Genomic DNA, 13,876 nt, shown 5'->3' on the forward strand with positions numbered 1-13,876 from the left:
GCTTCACAGACTCACCCACGAACACCTCTTCTGAGTTACTGATTCACTTGCTTGCTAGGCGGGCACAGTATCACCTCGGGCAACGTAGGGTTACACACACTCCAGCGCATTCCCACTGGAGACCAAAGCAAAGATGGGGAACTCTCAAAGCCCTGTGCCTAGTTCAGAAAACATGTTAATGTTTTCCCCTTAAGCTCTTTTGCAGTCTAGAAGACAAATGAAATATTGAAACTCCTCTGGAGCTTATGAGTAAGTGACCCCATTTCTAGCCTGTGTTTATATAAGCTACGCTAAGCAATTTGAACTGGCAAGTAAAAGTTCCAACCTTTGACTCACAGACATGAAAGAGAAAGAGAGACACACATTAATGCCGATTGCTTGAGACTGTGCCGTCCTGATTGAATAACCAGTGCTTCCTCCTGCACCTGCAGAGATGTGGGTTGGATTTCAGTCAAGCCCCACGAAATGCAAGCCAAGAATGGCTCTCTGCCTTCTGAGGCCAGGCAACTAGTGGAACGTAGAGCCTTGATCCTACCAGCTGTGTCCCGCAGGATCAGGGGTCTGCCTTCACTGAGCAGCTTGCAGGAAACGGGATTACAGGAGGATAAGGGAACCTACTATGTCGCACCAGTATTTTTTCACACCTCTGCTGTTTAGCTAATGTTGCCCTAAGAGGCTGCATTAAAGTAGCGCTCTCCCACAGAAAATTATTCTTCTGTAAGGAGACGCCCACCATCGGCGAGACATCAGAGCCTATGTGGTACTCATGATGAACCCTTTTCCTTTACACTCTCCTTTAGGTACAAAAAGCCTCTCATCCTGGCTTCTAAGTATGTATGAGGGCCCCGCGGCATTGTGACAAGATTGGCTGGGCACCATCCAGGATCCCTCTGATGGAGCTTGAAGAACTAAATTCAGCTTTGGCGTAAATGGATGCTCCAGGCCCAAATTTGGCCCGAAATGCATTCTTGCGGCAGCCAGGCATCTCCAGAATTCAGCCTCTGCCAGTGAGGAGATAATGGAAACCAAAGTATGGCAGAATCCACCGTGTGATTTCCAACATGCAAAGAGTTGACTCAGAAAGAGATTCAATTTTCAACATGAAATACCAGCCCAACAGGCTATTTATTTGCAAAGGGCTTCTCAGCCTATGTCCCCTACTTCCAAATGTGAAGTCAACATCCACAGAACTGATCCTGTTTCCTTTCCCTCCTCAACCTTCCTGCCTAAGAGTTAGCACCCAGAAATCGCCCTGTAGCCTGTTTTGAGAGTTTGTTGATATACACACCTTGCAGCCCTTCTGAATCTGTTCCTCCTTCGCTGGGACCTTCCAAGTCTTACGGAAAAACAAAGAATGCTCCCCGGAGCAGCTCTATGATGATAATTTACCAATAGGAAACAGACGGTGGAGAATTTGAAATGCTGGCCAAACAGTCAATGGATGATCAAGGTGCTGAAGGATCACTCAAGGAAGACAAGGCTGTTACGGAGAAGCTTGATTAACTGTTTGCATGAGTCTTCATTGCAGAGGATGTGAGGGAGATTCCCACACTTGACACATTCTTTTTAGGTGATAGATCTGAGGAACTGTCGCTGATTGAGTTTGATTTCAGTTGCTAACCTAAGGTCTCCGTTCACCCCCAGCATACTGCCTCTCTTTACATCAGTGGGAGTTGTGCCTGGGGCTGGGTTTGGTGCATAGTGAAAAATTCTCCTCCCTGATCCATCCTGCAGCTAAGAGATCTACAGGGTGGAGTTAGGTCTGCACCTCACTGCATGGGTAGCAGGGCCGGCTCCAGACCCCAGCGCGCCAAGCAGGCGCGTGGGGCGGCATTGTCCCGCAGGGCGGCATTTGGCTCCAGTGGACCTTCCGCAGTCATGCCTGCGGGAGGTCCACCGGAGCCCCGGGATGAGCGGACCTGCCGCGGGACCGGGGAAGGGCGGCGAGCGTGCCGCCCTGCTTGGGGTGGCGTAATTTCTAGAGCTGCCCCTGATGGGTAGGACCCACCTGGCAAATGCAGGATATGTAGCAGAGAACCACTCGATGGATCCAAGAATTTTGCCTTGTTCATAGTAAGATTTCTGGTTCTGATCTAGCTTACACTGGTTTTCCAACAGGATAATGCATTGACTTCAAAGGAAGCTGTACCTGCTCATGCCAAGGTTGGATTTGGTCTATAATTTAAAATAATAATAATAAAATCAGGCAAGGTGGCTGAGAGGAATAAGACAGAGCTAGGTGTCCACAGCATCTGGGATCTAATCCTGGTGTTGCCACTTATCCTCTGCAAAATCACAGGCAAGTTTCTGCACTTACATGCCTCAGTTTCCACACCTGCAGGAGGATGATAATATTTACTCACCCTCCTGGCAGGGCATGAGGATGGATTAGCTAACATTGATACCACATCTTGACCATGAAAAGTGCTAAGTGTCATGATTGTTCCTCCTGATTTACGCCAGCATATGGGAGATCAGAAACAGACCCTGTCTTATTTGCTGTTAAACACATTGCACGGAAAAGGACCTGATATACGGATGGCTCAGGGTCATGGTGCAGGTGGGGTTTATTTAATGCTGTTAAGTTAAAGCTAAACATCTGCTGGTTCAGCTGAAAAAAACCATTGATGCAAAAGAACAAAAAAAAAATCCAGAAAAGGGATGGAAAAATAAACAGGAAAGGGGAAAAAGAAGCCACCAAAAACCATCTCCAAGATCACACAGCCAATCTAAACCTTTCTGTATGCAGCTGCACACGCCTTGGTGCCCAACGGGAAGAAAGTCTAAATGAAAGATCTACGGTAACTGGAAGGATGTTATAATAAGGAATGCATCTCGTCTATTTTTAATTGCAGCTTCTGGTCCAGCCAGCAGCTTCCGAATGTCTTCATTTACAGTATTCCTTCCTGAAATCTGAAAGCACAGGAGGGGGCGGAGGTTAGTGTTTGCAGACTCCTTTAAAATCACGCAAATCAAGCCACTGTGATATATACAGATGTGCAGCAGGGTGCTCACAGCCTGCTCGTCTGGTAAAAATCCTCTTTCTGAGACCCAGCTGGGCCTGGAGTATGTATGTGCATGTCGTGATGGAAATGCCTCAGCTGAAAGTGTATTAAAAGCACCTGAGTGCTGCTTAGAAGACCTGAGTTCGATTCCCTCCTCCCAGGGCTCAGATCCCCAAATGGGAATAACGTCATTTCCCCACTTCACTGGTCAAGCCAGATTTTTCAGCTCATTGGCAAGTCAAACAAAAATGGGAGATTGACTCAAAACTGAATTTTTTCTAAATTTTTGGTGAGTTGAAAAATAATAATAAGAAGAAAAAAGAATCATTTCACGTTTAACAAAACATTTTGATTTTGTTCAGAATTTCTCTATTAGGGTTTTTTTCAATAAAAGCTCTTCACCGAAATCGACGTGAATTTGCCACATGTTTTGGTGTTGCCAAATCTGCATTTTGCACTGAAAAAAAGTTTCAGTTGAAAAATGTCACCCTATTCTATTCGCAGGAGAATGAGGAGGATAAATGCATGTGTGAGCGTGAGGCACTCAGAGTGAACAGAACTTTTTCCATACTCTGTGAAAGTGGCTCACAACTTCATCCAGACCTAGGCCTGAGGGGGAAGGATTTGGGAACTTTCTATCCACCTCTTTTTCTGTGGGGTGCCTTCTCTCGTATAATTCCATCTCCATGCTGTGACAGCCACCCACGTGATCTGATTCAAACAGAGGAAGACCCAGGTTCCCTTTAGGAAAAGTCTCTCCCCCTTTTTATACAGGGAATAGTCCATTGTTCCAAATAACGCATAATCATTTTACTAGAGAGCGCAAAATGTCTCCTTCATTTGCTAGCAACTCCCCATGGACTCTGCTTCTCTCAGTGATCTGGTATGGTCCTTTCACAGGTGGGATCCGGACTGGTCCCAAGCTATTTAAATGGTTACTATGAGATGCTCCACAGAATCTAGGCAGTTGCAGCTCCAGGGTAACTGATGTGATCACGGTACTAATAAAGTTATAAAGCTGAGTTACAGGAGGCCCAGGGCGTGATTCCCTTCTCACTTGCACCAGTTTTACACCAGTGTAACTTTGTTGATTTCAATGGAGTTACTCCAGATTTACATGGGCATGAGAGGAGATTCAGACTCCTGGGGGGTTTGTTTGCTTGCTTTGGAGCAAGTGGATGATGTCCATAACGAAATTAGCCCACAGTACTTTCTTCCAGAGAGTGGGTCATCCCTAACCTCCATGGGAGCACATTTCTGCTAGGAGGTGCCGGGGAAAGTGCTATTTAAAAGACTGGAATAAAGTATTCTAGTTCTGTTACATACTGGGGTGGGAAGAAAATTCTCCTCATCTGCTGCCAAGAGCTTTTAAGGCTCCTAATCACCACTTGTAACTTGTGGCTGCATGATGAGAGGACAAGAGCAGAACCAACTCCTCATTCCAGCGGCCACGTGTCAGGCTGTTTGGACATTCCCCCTTCATCTGTGGCTTGGGCGGCTGCAATCTTAGCACCATGCTCCCCGCCTCCCCCAGCCCCCACAATAAACAGCATCCAGCCCAGCATTTAGTGGGTGGAGTGGGTCATCGGTACCTTTGTCTAAATCAATGATCTTTGCTGGGAAGCTCTTGACCTGCTCGGCCCGCTCCTTCAGGATGTTGTTTTTGAAATCTGCATGAGGAAAGAACGCAGTTCAGAGGCCAGACTCCAACAGACCGTTAAAAGAAAGCAACGCTTTTCTGATTAGCGGGATGTGAGATTGTTCCTGACGGGCACTAGGTGCATCTCCAGATCGGTCATATTTGCAGAACTACTCGGATACTGGCAGGGAGGAAACCTGTTTCCCCAGCTTAATCACTTCACTGGCACAGATCAAGTCTGAATACGTCAGCGTGTGGCCCCCGTTAGCGGCCACGGATTGCTTAGGTCTGTAGCGAGATGCTCTGGATTAGCTGGGGGAAGGGCACCTGGGGGGCCTTTCCTGATGTCGTTATTTAAAGAATTTTGCTCCTAGGAAAACTCTCAGAAGATGCAGGCCCTCAGCAGGATTTTATCAGAGTTGTAGGAAGCCACAGGTGCAGCCGGCCCCACCCCCCTGCACAGAATTATATCCCAGATCCCATCCTCTGCCCAGACCTGCCCCCGGGGACTCCTCTATTCTCTGTTGCTGCATTTCACACGCCTTCTGTTTTTCTGGGGCCCATCTTGGGATCTCTGTAGCTCAGTCTCTGACTCTGTATCCCATGATTCTCCAAGCAGTCCCTTATCATCCTTATAACACCCCTTTCACAGACTGTTGTGCACATTTTCGTCCTGTTTTTGCGTCACATGGATTCACATTCCTGTGAATTTTGCTATGAGCTGCAGGGTTCAAAGAAGCCCCAAAGCTCAAAGGGAAAGTAAAGAGTTTTGCCCGTTTCCCCCAAACCCATAAATCAGCCCCCAGCTCATCCCAAAACTCACAGTCACCCCAAAAACTCAAGCCCCCAGGTTCAGCCCAACATTTTTAGCCCAAGTTTTAGGTTTGTGGGCTGAGATTTCCAAAGCTGCCTACAGATTGTGGATGGGCACCTCCCACAGAAATGAATGAGAAACTGGGCAACCAACCAAATCCTTTAGATGGCTTGGAAAATCTCAGTCGTAATTAGTTTTTGAGAACTGCTGCAGGAAACATCCTGCTGATTCAACACATACCCAGCCTTATGTCTTCGCTTTTGTACTGGGTCAGGTCGGTTGTGTCAACTGAGAACTCTTTGAGATTCATGTCCTTCCTGACAAAGGGAATGAGAAAAAAACTCACAATTTGCCAGATATTTTCTACACTTGGTTCCTTTAACTTTTTTCATTTTTGCAGGTTGTTCCCCACTTCTCTCATATCTTTCCCATCACCTCTGCTCCCAACATTCCAGCCAATTCCTGATCTTCAGAGTGGGTAATTTCAGAGCAGGGGATTGGGGGATTTCTGCTGTACCACACACATTAAAGCTAAGGGGAGCACTGTGGTTAAATCATCATCCACTGCTTTGAAGATTTACCCTTTAACAATAAAGACCAAAATCACGATGTTTTAACTGTTCTCTTCCATCACACTTTCCTTTAGGACACCCTACACCCCCAGGTTCATCTTTATAAAATGATTGTGTGGTATCCAATGCAAAGCTTGTCATGCTGGTGTCTTCAGAAGGCTCGTGATGCACTGAGCATGGTTGTTATAGTGATGTTATAGTAATTGTTACAGGTTATAATTTCATGTATATAGTTATGAGGCTGAAAATGTATCCTCATGGCTCAAAGCAAGCATCTGACATGCCAGAGGCTGTACGTGAACAGCCCAGGGGTGGGGGTTCTCAAGCAGAGCAGGGTGAGGCTGGCTTCCAGAGTCAAGGATTGGAGTGACCTAGCAGATCACTGCTCCAAATAACACCAGAGGGGAACATCACAAGAGGTTTTTGGGAGACCATTCCAGAGAATTTAATCAAAAAAGGTTGTACATCTTTAGGATGGTAGGAAAACCCTGCACAAGATGCACATTCGCTATTAAATACTAGAGGTTTTAGGGTATATTCCGTAGAACCCTACTAAATTTCTACAGAGCCTTACTGGTTGCGCTGGAGACAGTGTGATCTAGTAGACAGACCACAGCATTGAGAGTCAGAGCCACTAATCCTGGCTCTGCCAGGGTATGTCTACACTGCATTGTAAACCCAGGTTTGTAGGATCTGGGCTTGTGGACTTGGTGTTTCCAAGCCCATGCTTGAACGTCCACACTGCATTGTGAACCTGGGCTTACAATTGCTAGACCCAGGTCTCACAGCCAGGGGTGGCTCTAGGTATTTTGCCGCCCCAAGCACGGCAGGCAGGCTGCCTTCGGCAGCTTGCCTGCGGGAGGTCCCCGGTCCCGCGGATTCGGCGGCAGCCTGCGGGAGGTCCACCGAAGCCACGGGACCAGCAGACCCTCTGCAGGCATGCCGCCGAAGGCAACCTGCCTGCCGCCCTCGTGGCGCCCGGCAGAGCGCCCCCTGTGGCTTGCCGCCCCAAGCACGAGCTTGGTGTGCTGGTGCCTGGAGCCGCCCCTGCTCACAGCTGCGCTAATGCTTCCATACTGCACTATGCTGACCGTCTGACTCGGGTCTGAGGCTTGAGCTGAATCCACACTACAGAATGACAGGGCTTGGACCCAAGATAGAGAGCTCTGACTCACACCCCTAGCAGGGCTGCGTGCTTGCTGGCCCGAGGCAGACTGATTTAGGTATGGACGGAAAGGGGGCTTGAGTTCAAACCTGAGTCAGAGCCTGAGATTAGTGTGAAGTGTAGACGTACCTCCAGTGACCTGCTCTGTGACCTTCTGCAAGTCACTTGGCCTTGTTGTGCCTCGTTTTTCCTCCCACGCTTTCTCTGACTTGTCTAAGCAGACTGTAAGGTCTCTGGGTCAGGGATGGTTTCTTACTATATGTAAGTACAGTACCTAGCACTATGGGGCTACGAGCTCAGTCAGGACCTTGAGGTGCTACCGTAATTCAGTTAATAAAATCCCTAATACATTCTATCAGACTTTTCTCATAAAGGAAGTGAACACATGACAAAATGGTCTCACAAAAGGGAATCACGTCTCCCACTGAAGTCCGGGGAACGTCACCACCTCTCTGTCTCTCTTTTCAGACACCATCCTCTCCTACAGCATGTCAGCCAAAGGTCTCTTCCTTACAGAGAAATAAACGGAGAAGCACAAGTCCCAGAAGTGGGGCCAAGATGAAAAGAAAGTTTAAGGGGGCTTAGGCACAGGCGTGTGTCCAGGACAACCACAGCAGTGTTTGCACCAGACCTGTGCACTTTGTGCCTTTAACACGAACTCCTGGGGGTATCGTTAATGAAGCGCTGTTTATTTTGAGGCTCAGTTCGCAGCGTGTAAGCAGAGGAAATCCAGCTGCCGAGCCAGCCCTCCAACAACCATTTTGGTAGGGTTCAAGCTACTCACCAGGGAAGGGGATCCCAATTTTTGTGTACAGCCCCAAACACATAGCAATGGCCATAATTAGGGAGTGAGCTGCAGGAGAATCAGCGGGAAGGCAGTGAATAAAGCCTGTAATTAACATGCTTGTTGCATGACTGTGCACTTCACAGAGACACCCTCGGCAGGTGGACAGCCCTGGTGGCATTACAGCACGTGACAGCACCGAGAATCTGGGCCCATATTCTTCAAGACGGAGCCTTTCGCTTTGTTCAGTGCTCAGTTACTACAGATCAGGGATTCCTACTTACTCGTCGTATTTCTTCACATTGTACTCGTAGCCTAGACGGGGAAAGAGACACGCAGTGAGCGGGAGCAATGACACCGGGGCTGAGAGGGCCGCTCACCGTGGGCCTGGCTTTCACAGCCCAACCACGTGCCCACCCGTGTGCATCCCAGCTCCATTGCCCGAGGACGCCATCCCAGCTACCCCTTCTCCCAACCCACTGACCAGTCACGTTTTGTTCCTAAATCTTCACCTGTTGTTCCACCCTTCCCAGACCAGACTGGCCACCAAAAGCTTTGGTCTTCTTCATTTGTCACGTCTCCCTCTGGTATTTCAGGCATGGACCTTTCAGGGGTCACTCCCTGCCTCATGCTGCTGCACTCACTAGGTCCATGGTACATCCGCACAGGTGAGACAGGACAGCCATTTAGGACTGTGTCTATGGTGGGCCACAGGTATCAGGCTAGAGCCATTAGGTCTGTGACCTCTCCAAAAGGCGGGTATCAGGCTAGATTCCTTCACCCCGCCTTGGATGGAACTATGATCTCAGGGGTCCTCTTCTCCTTAGGACGACCTTGGCCCGGATTCTGTTCTCATTTGACACCAAGGTGAACCCAGTGTAACTCCATCAAAGTGAGTGGAGTGGCTCTGGATTTTCAGCAGGGTCACTGAGATCAGAATCTGGTCCCCTGGTGTTCGGGTCTCTACCCCCCACCAAGAGTGGCGATCCTAGGGCACCACTGAGGAGGTCGACGTTGCCACCCACATAGGCTCGCCATAGTGTACGTGGCTATTTCTGTTACAGTCATGTCTGTAGGCACGTATCTCCTTCTGCAGGGGGAGAGTCACAGGGTCCACACAAGGCCGAAGACACCAATTACAGCTCACTTCACCCACAGGAGGTGCACTGGGTTTTACACAGTTTGGGCAGAGGCAACGTGTAACTGTTGATAGTGGGAGGGGTGCAGTTTAAAGGTTCGGGGTGAGCCGTGTGACCGCCTCATGCCCTGATGACTATCACACCCATCTCATGGAACGGTCTCTCTTCAGGCCAACTCCTGCAAACCCACCACGAGCCCCATTGCCTTCAGCACGATGCTCAGCAGCACCCCTTAAGCCAGGTAACACCCCTGGAGACTTTCCCATTGGTGCCCTTTCCCTGCCAGCCAGGCGCTTACCTCTCCTCCGGTGTTTGCGGGTAACGAGCACCACGATGATGAGGAGGATGAGGAAGAGGAGCAGGGTTGCCAGGATGTAGCCCAGCTGCTGGAAGAAGTGCACCCGGCTCTCGGGGATGATGACGTTTATCACGTTATGGCCCCTGCCTAGGTTTGGATCTGGCGTTGGTGAGAGAAAGCAAAGCAGAATAAAATGGCAGCACCCACATATCTGGAGCAAAGCGGAACACAGACGGGGAGGGGGGTGCCTGGTTCAAAGATAAATCCTTTTCAGTGACGGCTTTGGAACCTAAACGTGCCCCAGCGTGGGGAAGGAGAGAAGTTATTCTTCGCACCCTCTTTTAAATGCTGTTGTGCTTCGGGGCACAGAACGGCGGGCAGTTCCACCCCAGAAATGGCTGCATTTCAGTGAGGAATGAGTGAGCCCCATAGATACAGGCTGTAACGTCCAGCAGGAGCCTTTGCGATGAAAGGGGTCCCGTTAGAGAGAGACCTGAGGCAAAGCTAGCCCCACCTCCGAACAGCCTAAGAGCTCCCTTCAGCTACCGGGAAAGGGAACAAGGAATGTTGGTAAAACGAAAGCCTTATTCAATATGGTACATTTCAAATGGATCTTTAATGAAAGGTTTCAATGGATAATTAGTGGTGATTGCCATGCTGCTAAGCAGGCTGAGGTCTCTGGATACCAAACCCTGACCCTGTTTAATGTTAGACAGTGGCAGGGTCACATTAACTCCTTGGGCACCTTGATTCCTTCTAAAATAACACAACACACCCCTCTGGACGTCTCAATTATTATTTCTCTCTTCATCTGAGCTTGGAGGCTCCCAGCCAAGATCAGGACCCACAGGGCTGCGTACTGTGCATACCCATGGTAAGAGACATCCCCTGCCTTTAGCAATGTATGATCCTGAGGATTATTGACCCCAATTAACAGAGAGGGAACTGAATCACAGGGAGATTCAGTGATGTGAGCCAAGTCAGGCAGGGCACAGAGAGCAGAACCAGGAAGTGAACCCTGCTCCCCCGAGAGTCTAGCCAACTCACTAACCATTAGAGCATCCGCCCACTCTGCTGCACGTTCTGTAACATGTGCTCGTGTTTAACGTTCCCAAGCCTTTCCAGGGAAGCAAACGTGCTGTTGGTGACTCTTACTGATTATCACGGCACTTCTCCTGTCTAGCAAAGGGGGCGAATCCAGGGAGCAGCAAGGAGAGCCCCAGGTGCCTCTGCATGAGAGCAGAGAGCGCTTTTCTGGTCGCTTTAGACCTGCACTGCACTGCTTCGGCTCCAGACAGCTAACGGGTGAAGCAGCCCGGCCCTGCCAAGTGGTATAATTTATGGAGTGGAAGGAATTTGCAATGCCGAAGAATGAATTTTCTTTTAAATAAAACAAAATAAATAACAAAGAACACAGCGAAAAAGCCAGAAATCCATTCCATTTCTGGGCGCAGCAGCTTGTCGATTCCAGTTGCTCGTCTTCCAAGCAGGGAAGGGAAATAGAGTTTGTACATGGAACGTTTTTCTCGAGCCCGAATAATTGGGTCAATGCTCTCTCCCTCCCTCCCCCTGAAGAACGAGAAGGAAATATTTGTTTGCAAGAGTCGGGGGGTTAGATAAATCCTGCCGAAGGATAGATAGCAAAGCCCTGAGACACACTGTGCTGTGGGGGACTTCCCTTTGAAGCAGAGTTCAAAGCAATGCTGTCTCCTGGAGACTGGGAATGTTCACACAGCACCAGACGAACGCCAACAGGGAATTCTAACCTGAAAGCTGCTTCAGAGTTAAATTCCTATAGTGAGAGAGAGTGAGGGGGAACATCCAAAGAGCCATCATACCTTGCAGTATGTTCAGGCAGCATTCCCTAATGGCTAAAGCAGGGACCAGGAATCCTGGGTTCTCTTCCTGGCCCTGCATGTGCATATGCAAACTTCCTAATTGTTCTGGTTCCTTAGTTTCCCCAGTGCCTATATAGTAATTAAAATGGTCCAAATTCTGCTCACCATTATACCAGAGTCAATCCGGAGTAATTCCATTACTTTGGATTTACACCAGTTTAAGGGAGAGCAGAATGTAGCTCCCTCTTTTCTTTGTAAGTGTATTTTGGTGCTCTTGAGAGTGGGGGGTTAATAACAGAGACAAATAGCAGGCACTAAGTGGCAGACTTTTCCCCTGCCATGCCCGGCCCACCGTGCACAATATTGCCAAGAAAGAACTTCCATCTGTCTGCCAGCACGCCTGTCCTAAGCAAAGACTATGCTAGGCCAAACTGGAGGGTGATTTTGCAGTGTGGACCAAATGACCATCGAGACTAGAATGAGACCACCAGGGCCTGTCTCAGCTGGGACATGATTGCCCCCGGGTTGAACCCAGCTCTCCGTTTGTGTCAGCCTTGCCTGTGCAGCCAGATCTCCCCAGAGCCTTTTTAGTCATTCCCCGGTAAGTGACGTGACACCTCCGGAGTATCGGTTAAGCGCAGCGATGATCGGCTGTCAGAGGAATGTCGCTGCTGAGCGAAGCCAGCGAGTTCATCATGACTCCAACAGCTGGTTTTGCTTTTCGGGCCATTTGAGAATGTTATAAATTATTCAGTTCCATCAGCACAGAAATGCAAATGCAGCCAGGGATCCAGAAACTCCACATTCCCTACAATAAACCAAGCGCTGAGCACCCTGACCCAAAGGTCCAGGACCCCAGTTACAGAAGGGCTAATGGGCCAGAGCAAATAGCCCATTAAACCAATCAGCCAAACTTTAATTAAACACTTGAGTGACCCAGGGCCCCAGGGCATTAGGAGATGCTAAACTGGTGATCAAAACTGAAGAATTGAGGCAGCTGCTCAAGAACAGGTAGGAACCAGGAAACCCTCTCGCTGTCTCTGGGTTGGGTCCTGCTCTGGGAGGAGCAGGAAGTGGGACTAGAGATACATCTCCAGTGCTTGTACTGTAAAAGCGACTCCTGCCAGGCTGACCAGGATTCGGCAGGGCAGGCCCAGGCCAAGCACTTTGCTGCTGCTCCCAGCAAGAGTGAAATGCCAGCGCCCCCCGCCGATGGCAGCATGTGTGATTGGACGGCTGGACACATCCCGGCCAGAAAAGCATGGCCCCGTGGGGGACATGGTGCCTGGGCTTGCTATGTCCATTAGTCCTGTCCCTTCATGCTCTGCTGGTTGTACTGGGGAAGAAGCTACCTATTTCCTTTTCCTGTCCTTGTAGACCTGCATAGCGCAGGGCTGGATTCAGCCCTCGCTGTGCTGTCTTTTTGCCGCGAGAGTTTGACAGCTATAATACTGGAACACACAGGAGTGCTCCACCCGGGAAACCGTTTGTTACCAACTTGGTAAGAGCAGCAGGGCATTCTGGGAAGGGGAGGTACAGCAGGGTGGAGAGTTCTGAAAGCCTGATGGAGTCTTCGTTAAGCTTTGTGGAAGAAACCCAGTTAGACCTGGTTCAGAACCTGAACACTGGATCTGACCCCTCCTGAACTTTCGGGGAGCTTGGATCCAGATGCAAACAATCCAACCTGGGCCGCTCTCTTCAATGGGCCGGACAGACCATCCAACACTCTCAGACTGAGGAGGCGTTCAGCTGCAAAGCCTATGGATGTGAAATTCACAACGTGGCCCCGTCCCTAATGAGGGGGAAGGGTCTTTGGTTGCCATGGGGTCAGCGTACACTCAGGGAGAGGAACAAGACCCCGATAATAAGACAAAAAATCTATTTAAACCACTCCCGTGCCTCAGTTTCCATATCTGTAAAATGGCAAAAATAACTGATTTGCTCCACAAGGGTGCTGCGAGCATTAAATAATGACTGTCAAGTGCCCACGATCCTGCGGTGAAAGGCTCTGGTTATATACATAGAGCCTCTGGCTTTGGGGCAGGTTGTTTTGTTGGTTTTTTAAATACACACATCTTGGGAAACTGAGCCAAAAACGTAGAGCCAAAGATGACGCCTTGGAAATGCCAGCATCATCACCGGAAAATCGAGACGCTGGGCAAGAGCCCTGTGTGGTCTGATGGGTTTGTCCTCTAGCCCAATCGTGTATCCCTCTTTTACTACCATCACTACCCACTGCGCCGACTGTTGCTGGCTGGCTCTACTGGGGATGAACTGGGTAAATCTTGTCACCAGAGCCAGGCTTAAAAAAAATATTAAAAACCCACTTGCAGAGCCATCAACATCAACGGCCTGCTGCAAATCTCTATGTTGTTAAAGGCGGCAGTAGCTGCCACACAGAGGAAGCAACCGCACTGGCAGATGTTTAAACCAGGTGACAGCATCCCCAGCGCGGCAGCTTACTGGTCTTTTGCCTTTCCCTGACATCGCTTGCTAGAGAGGGTTGGAGTTGGCTTAGCCTTTTGTAAACACTGGGGATTTCACTAACATAACAAAGAATAGATCTGAAACAGTTTTGGGCCTCTTGAGGTTTATTTTATTAAGTATTATTATTAATTATTA

The 13,876-nt window shown here is 49.1% G+C and overlaps 1 protein-coding gene across 5 annotated transcripts in view; it reads right to left on the reverse strand.

The window, feature by feature from the left end:
• Positions 1-1,969: 1,969 nt before the first annotated feature.
• Positions 1,970-13,876, reverse strand: part of MXRA8 (matrix remodeling associated 8) — a 47,443-nt gene continuing 35,536 nt past the window's right edge. For all 5 annotated transcript variants that reach the window (XM_039508682.1, XM_039508685.1, XM_039508681.1 and 2 more), the window contains 5 exons: positions 9,417-9,575; positions 8,264-8,294; positions 5,699-5,775; positions 4,598-4,675; positions 1,970-2,913 (listed from right to left, as the gene is read on the reverse strand). In XM_039508682.1, the coding sequence (XP_039364616.1) occupies positions 2,888-2,913; positions 4,598-4,675; positions 5,699-5,775; positions 8,264-8,294; positions 9,417-9,575 (371 nt within the window). In that variant the 3' untranslated portion in view covers positions 1,970-2,887. The remainder of the gene's footprint in view (positions 2,914-4,597; positions 4,676-5,698; positions 5,776-8,263; positions 8,295-9,416; positions 9,576-13,876) is intronic.

Source organism: Mauremys reevesii, linkage group 21 (genome assembly GCF_016161935.1).
Source record: "Mauremys reevesii isolate NIE-2019 linkage group 21, ASM1616193v1, whole genome shotgun sequence".
Taxonomy (NCBI): domain Eukaryota; kingdom Metazoa; phylum Chordata; order Testudines; family Geoemydidae; genus Mauremys; species Mauremys reevesii.